The following is an 8030-nucleotide window of genomic DNA, read 5'->3' as shown; positions in this document are numbered from 1 at the left end:
AAGTTTCTGCTGAGAAATCAGCTGACAGTCTTATGGGAGCTCCCTTGTAGGTAACTAACTGGTTTTCTCTTGATGCTTTTAAGATTCTTTCTTTGTGTTTAACTTTCGCCATTTTAATTATGATATGTCTTGGTATGGGCCTCTTTGGGACTCTCTACACTTCCTGTTCTTGTATATCTATTTCCTTCACCAGGTTAGTAACTTTTCCATCATTATATCTTCAAACAAGTTTTCAATTCCTTGTTCTCTCTCCTTCTTCTGGTACCCCTATGGTGCAGGTGTTGGTTGGCTTGATGTTGTCCCACAGACCCCTTAAACTATCTTCATTTTTTTGTATTGTTCTGTTCTGATAGGGTGTTTTCTGTTACCTTGTATTGTAAATCACTGATTCTGTCCTCTGCTTCTGGATCTAAGCTGCTGTTAATTCCTTCGAGTGTATTCTTCATTTCATTTATTGTATTCTTTACTTCTGAGTGGTTCTTTTTCATGATTTTTATCTCTATTTTTTTGTTTCCTATCTCTTTGTTGAAGTTTTCCCTAATTTCCTTGAGCATACTTATAACCAGTGTTTTGAACTCTGTATCTGGTAGATTGCTTACCTCCATTTCATTTAGTTCTTTTTCTGAACGTTTCTCTTGTTCTTTCATTTGGAACATATTTTTTTTTTGTCTCCTCATTTCGGCTGCCTCTCTGTGTTTGTTTCTATGTATTAGGTAGATCTGCTATGTCTCCCAGTCTTGGCAGGGTGGACTTAGATAGTAATTGTCTTATGGTGCCCATGGTGCAGTCTCCCTGATCACCTGAGCTGGGCACTCCAGGAGTGTCCTTTGTGTGGGTTGTGTGTGCCCTCCTGTTGTAGTTGAGCTTCAATTGCTGTTGGCACATCAGTGAATGGGGTTGACCCTCAAGCTGACTGGCTATGTGCATTGGCCACGACCACACCATACAAGCTGTTGTGCAGGGGTTGACTCCACATAGCAGAATTTCCTCCAGTGAGATCTTCTGCCTGCCAAGACCATCCTTTGAGTGTGCTGCCTGTGAGTCAACTGGGTGGTGCTCTGTTGTGGTCTGATGCCAGCCACCAGGTGTGTCAGTTCTGGTGGCTCTGGGGAGTGGCTCTGGTACAGCAATGTCAGCCACTGTGTATGACCGGCCTGGGGCTACCTGGTAAGAGCTACAAAGCAATCCGCAGTTGACAGCTGCCTGTGCTAAGCCTGGAGGTGTGTTGGAGAGATTATACTGCAAACTGAGGCTGTCTGCCACCAGTACCAGGCCTGGGACCACTCAGCAAAAGAGTCGGCTGCCACCTGCTGGCTGCTCATAAAGCTCAATCATTGAAAGAGCCTTGGGAGATAGACGAGTTAGGTTTCAGGGAGTCACAAGTGTGGAGCAAGTGCCGTTCACCAAACCAATGCAGATTCAGAATTGGCCATGTGGGGGAGGACTCAACACAGGAAATATGGCACCAGACCCTCAGCCGCATGGGAGGAAGGCTCAGTACAGGGACAATGGTGATTGTCCCTCCAGCCCTGGTCCTGCAGCCCACAACTCAGCTTCTCCCTGTTTTCAGCACCCCCGAAGCTACTGTCCTTCTGCTGGAGCCAAGGGTGAGTGCCTGTGAGAGAGTGGTTCTGTGCGTGAGCCCTTTAAGAGGACACCTAGGTTTCTAGCAGCCTTCTATCTCACACAGATGGACAGAATCTCCATTGATTGTCACAGTCAGATATTGTAGGGGCTCTTCTCAGCACTGGCACTCTGTGATGGGGACCACAGTGTGGGGTTGGGGTCCCTCGTTCCTTGGGGGGGGGCGCTCTACAGCTGAGATATCTCTTCAAATTCTCAACTGCCACACATGAGTATGGGGACCAGCCTATTCCATGTCTCTACTCCTCCTACCAGTCTCAAGATGGCTTCTTTTTATATCCTTAGTTGTAGGACTTTGGTTCAGCTAACCTTCAGATGGTTCTCCAGGTTGATGGTTCTATAATTTAGTTGTAATTCTGATGTGCTCAAAGGAGGATGTGAGCACAGTATCCACTTACTCTACCATCTTGACCAGAATCCACCCAAATTCATTTTTTATTAATATGATAAGCATTCCATTGAATTAGGACTTCTAATTTTTTCATGAATAAACTACACTTCAATTATAAGAATACAGAAAGAATTGAAACTAATGACAATTTTCCAGGCCCTTGAAGAAAAATGAAAGCCCAAAATGGGGAAGTACAAAGATTTGTTGAAAAGTCAAAATATGAAAACCATACTGCTCAGTATTTAAAAGACACGCAGATGGAAATGATACTCAGAGAAGCTGGAATAAAGTTCACAATCTTCCATCTCAACCAGAAGTGCTTCTTCCTATAATTTGCCAATGGCTTTTTCAGTCTCTTCACTGATGGCATTGGTGATGATCTTCTCCAGCCCCATCTTTTCTACTAGCTGTGACTTGCATCTGAACCATGTCCTGGTCAGCAGGGAGAACTTCATGATTCTGAGCCAAATGAGGAAAATCTTCTTTTTCCTCTGTCTGGAGGACAGAAATGACTTCAGATTCCCCCAGGAGACAGTAGATAGCTTTGAGGTCCAAAACGCCCAGGCTATCTCTGTCTTTTACGAGATGCTCCAGCAGATCTTGAACCTCTTCCTCACAAAGCAGGCCTCTGTTGCCTGGAACACGACCCTGCTGGACAAGCTCCTCACTGGACTCCATCGGCAGCTGGAAGACCTGGATACCTGTCTGGGGCAGGAGACAGGACAGGCAGACTCTGCTGTGGGTAAGAAGGACCCTACACTGGCTGTGAGGACATACTTCCAGGGCATCCGTCTCTACCTGAAAGAGAAGAAATACAGTGACTGTGCCTGGGAGGTTGTCAGAGTGGAAATCAGGAAGTGGTTTTTCTTTGTTAACAGCCTCATAAGAAAACTCAGGAAATAAGAAACAACCTGATTTTCAGCTCAGATTCTTAATTGTTGAGTCTTTTCTAAAACTGTTATTTTTTGCTTCAGCTATAAAATAATTTGAATCATATTAGCATATTTTTATCAGTAACGTTAAGCATACCTATGTCAAACTATTTCAGAATTGGAGGAATGTAACTGGTACCCTGTAGCTGAACCTCATGTTTAAAAAGATGTATGTATGTATGTACGTATATATGTATTTATTTATTAATATAAACTTATCTATTCATTTTATGGCATTTGCAGTTGTATTTTATTTTTATATAAGAATATGTTCATATTTTCTTTTTTAGGAAAAAATTTTACTTTTTTACTTATAAATTTATTTTAGGAAATATCTCTTCCTTAAAACAAAACAAAACAAACAAACAAACAAACAAAAAAACCTACCCCAGAGTACTAATTCTACAAACTAAATGTAAATGTATGTGATACAGTTCATTCATTCATTCATAAGCCTTCGGGATATAGTCTTGAGTATGGAGCTTACATTATACTGAAAAACATAACCATTAAAGAAGTAGTTACAGTATAATTATTTACATTTGGGATCTGGGTTACACAAGAAAAGTGAAAGAAGCTATGGCAGTGAGTAACATGGCTACCTTCAGTTTTCCCCAGGGAAGTAATACAAAATGTGAGCTTTGGAGGATGAGTAAAAGTTTAACTATCCCATGGGGGGCAAAAGTTCACAGGGTTAAAAAACAAAACTTCATAGAGAATGGCCCTGTAGCAGGAAAGGACCTGGTACATTAAAGAAGTGAAAAAGGCCAGAGTGAATGGATTGTGCTGATGGATAGAGACTATGGCTTGTAATGAGGCTGGAGAAATGGAAAGGGACCCAAGATAGACTATATTAAAGATGTTGGATATTATCCTAAGAGCCAAAGATTTGAAGCTAGAGACTGGCTGATCACAGTAGGTGCAAGGAAATTCATTAGATCAACAGTCCTCAACGTGTAGTCTGTGAGCTTCCGGGGGTCCCACTAGAGACTTTAAGGGGATCCACAAAGTCAAAGTTATTTTTGTAATAATGTCAAGACATCATTTGCCTTTTTCACCACATTAACAACTTGCACTGATAATGCAAAAACAATAGTGGGTAAAACCACTGTTTTAGTTCCATGCCTAAATGTCAATCAAGGCAGTAACACCAAAATGTATTAGTAATTATTATATTTTTCACTATAATATACTTGAAGTAAAAAAAAAAAAAAGTCAGTTTCATTTAAGAATACCCTTAATGAAATAGTAAGATTATTGTTATTAAATCTTGACTTTTCAGTACATATTCTTTTAATATTCTCTGTGATAGTCTTTTTAATATTCTATGTGACAAGCACTTCTACATGCATGCATGATGATTCTTTTGAGGGGAAGCACTCATATGGTTGTTTGAGTTGTGACCTAAACTAGCCACTCTTTCACAGATCCATTTTTACTTGAAAGAATGACAAACAGACAAACTATGGTATTAAGAGTTGGGCATTTGACAGATATTTTCTCAAGGTATTTATACAATGAAACTGTCACTTCAAGGAAAACATTTATTGCCAATTATAACAGTTGAGTTTTCAATAGAAAATTAGAGTTTTGGAAAATCTACCACTGTGAACCTGACTATTTCCGAATACTTAAAAAGTTTTGTGATGACAACAATGTGACATTAATAAATGAATTACTTGGTTATATAAATTAAAACACACACACACACACACACACACACACACACACACAAACACACACACACGAGAAAATCAGACTTGTTTCCTATGGAGTACATTTACCTTCTCTCTCAAATTCAACACATTTTCATTGAATTCTCATAGCCATTAATATTAATCATTGTCAATATCTCACTGATATTAATATTGCCACCTCTAATTACTTTCCTTTATTGTACTTTCTTGCTCTGTCTTTGCCCATTTTTTCTTTCACTGTTTAGATATTTAGATATTATGTATTATGTATTAGATATTTAGTATTATTTGAATTTTGACTTTTCTCCTTATGCAAAAAAATAATGGGATTTGTGTTTTAAATCAATCAAAAGTATTTTTTTTAATAGGTAACTTTAAGCAATTTATATTTCTCATCTTAACCATTGTGTGTTTGGGTCTCAAATTTATTGATTTATGCTTTACTTTTCGTATTACTTTTATGTTTTTGAAACTTGTCATACTCCCTCCAATTCTCCATTTGTCATTAAAGACTATATTTTAAAAAGCAATTTAAATTTTCTCTTGAGTTTGGAATAAAAAATTGCATGATGCTTTAAAAAAAATTTAATTTTAACTGATTTTCCTATTCACTACCAGTTCTTACTAGGATTATGGCTTTTAGGCAGCATAGTGTGTATGAGACATAATATAAATAGATATGCATGTGAGTTTATGTTCATATATAAACATAAAAAAGTCTAGATTTAGTGACTCTTTATTGTAGAAAATAAAACTATATTAATTGTGAATGCTCTTAGAATGACAGTAAGTTGGATGCAGTATGATAAATTAGTGCTACATATTCTAAATTTAATCATCCGGTAATTTTAGGAGTCACATGGTCAATAAGATAATCAACTTGAATTAAACAATTCTTGTTTTAAGATAAAGCACATGACTATAAAGCAATGAGTTTAATATTCTTATCTAGCTCATAAACTGGCTTTGAAGACAGTTCTCATCCTGGAATGCAAAACTTTTTGAAGGATGATAATACTGTTGCCATCATTAATCATTATAGCTTCCGACATGTTTTCCAAGACTTAAATTGAAACTGCAACAAGGTACTCTTACAATTAAGGAAACAAAGAAAAATCTATGTGAGTGTCACGTATATGATCCCTTTGGACACCAGTTCCTCCCCCCACCTTCAACCTTTAACCAAGAAGGTAGGTAAATTAGGTTAGCTCTCAGCAGCAGGGGTTACTTCATCAAGGCCTTCAGTAGCCTTTCTTCAGTGATTCATTATCTAGTGATGAACTGGATCAAACTAAAGCAATGTGAGAATATAGATGTTAAGCAACATTCTTTCTCTGTGCTTCAGGCCCTCAGCTTTGGAGTCTTGCTCTAGGTAGTGAGTGATGAATTCCTTCCTTAACCAAAGAAATGTAATGTTGGTGTTATACTGCCATCTACTGGATATAAGTCAAGTACTGGCTTAGAGGCTGGGTGTATTGGTCTCCCTTCCATGACTTCCTGCTGGGAAAAAGGCAGGAAGTTAGAAATACTAACTATTGTTGCTCCAATAAATTTAATTTTAAAAATCCATTTCAAATAACAAAAAATAAATAAAAGAACATTTTGATGCCCTGCCCCTTTAAAAACAAAGAAACAAATGTATAAGTGAAGTAAAAAAGTTCTAATTCATAATAGTAATTCTAACAGAGTCAAATTTATATTATTAGATTCACGTATTTATCATATTCTTACTCCAAAGTAAGTTAATGTATATAATTGTGATATTTGTATAAACAGCTTAATTTAAACCGAAAAGAGACATTTGTACTTAGTTTAAAATATTATTTGTAAATGTTGTTATCGCTCGGCTGACTTACAATATCAAGAACTGCACTAAGACAATTAGTCAAGTTTTAATAATTGAACTTTGGAATGAAGGGGTTAGGCTTTTGGTTCCTGTTTTCTCCAAGGATTCTTGAGTTCTGCTGTTTGCTCACCCACCTTCCCCATCAATAACCTTTAAGTTCTACATATCAATTTATTTCACTGAATGCATTTGTTGAAAGTATGTGCTCACTGGACATTTTCTCCAGGTAGAATCACATGAGCTATATCATGATCACATAACAGTGAGCATTGCCTGTGTGAGCTGAAGGGATAAAGACAAATTTGCAGGATTGAGAGTGGCAGCCAGAGTGTTTACAAGGGAACAAGCATCAAAGCTTTTAGAGTCAGAAGAAAATTCACCATGGAGGAAGATTCAGTGAGGTCAGTAGCTCATGACGAGGTTAGAAATGTAATTTTTTTCCAGCCAGGTTCAAAAACCTTTCGGTAATAATCAAAGAATCATTCTTAGAAAACTGAATTTCATCTCCATCCCTTGGAGCTAAGTTTCTGATAACCCTTTCGAATAAGTTGGACCTGGGATTCTGGTCCAGGACCAAGATGGCTGATGGTGACAAATCCCTAAGTCTCATTGTAAAATGCTGAAGAAGAAAGAACATGATCTGGAACCTCTGGAATTATTGAGAAGTGACCTTCCAGCTACCCATCAGGTTCAAGTGAGAAAGTAGAAAGAAAGCAGTCAGGTAGGAAGCAGTGGGACAGAAATCAGACAAACATGGAAACAATTCAAAGCAGGGGATCGACATAAGGTAGAAGATGGGATTGAGATTCCAGGTGAATCCATTAGAGCTCCAGACCTCCCAGGTGAAGGAATGAAGCTTTGGGAGGATCCAGAGCTTTTTAAGAAACTACCTTGCAGGTATCCTATAACTATCCCTTGGTTTATCTTACTATAGTAGGATTTTCCTTTTCAGGGGAGCTGAAGAGCAAATAGTAACAGAGGAGTACCCCCAGTCCACCTAAAGACATATTCCCTCTAGACCTTTCCCATAGGACCCAGATAGGAAAATGACTTCAGAGAACAACTGGACCAAGCCTCTTATCTTCTCATACCCAGCCAATATCACATAGATAAATCACCTGAGACCCACAGAAGTTAAAGGTTTATCTTGGAAATCTAATAACCCAGGTCTGCCAGGGCAATTTTCTTTACACTGCACCACATGCAAATTTTCTTTTCACTAAGTAAATTTTTTCTCTCTTCCCCTATAGGAAAGGTATATCACCAACAATTAGACTGTAAAGAACTAGCTGAAACCCCAGCTCTATCTCTTATCTCTCCGTGTATCCATTTAGAGGTTGAATCTATAAATTCAAAATAGTCTCCCTAGCACTAAGAGAAGGGAGAGCCAGGTGTGAATTCTCAAAACATCTCAAGTAATGCAGATATGACAACATATGTAAGAGGTAGTCTTTATTGATCATAGACAGAGTAACATGTTGGTAAAGAAACAAGAAATTATACTGTATAGTAGACTGGAG

General features: G+C 38.0%; 1 protein-coding gene across 1 annotated transcript; it reads left to right on the top strand.

The window, feature by feature from the left end:
- Positions 1-2374: 2374 nt before the first annotated feature.
- LOC308504984 (interferon omega-1-like) lies at positions 2375-2938 on the top strand (the record flags this gene model as incomplete). Its single annotated transcript, XM_081066654.1, has 1 exon — positions 2375-2938. One exon carries the CDS (start codon positions 2375-2377, stop codon positions 2936-2938), a length of 564 nt encoding a protein of 187 aa, XP_080922780.1.
- Positions 2939-8030: the final 5092 nt, after the last annotated feature.

This window comes from Rhinolophus hipposideros, assembly GCF_964194185.1.
Source record: "Rhinolophus hipposideros genome assembly, chromosome: 11".
Lineage (NCBI taxonomy): Eukaryota > Metazoa > Chordata > Mammalia > Chiroptera > Rhinolophidae > Rhinolophus > Rhinolophus hipposideros.
The sequence above is the reverse complement of the archived record's forward strand: the minus strand, read 5'-3'. Positions and strand labels throughout refer to the sequence as shown.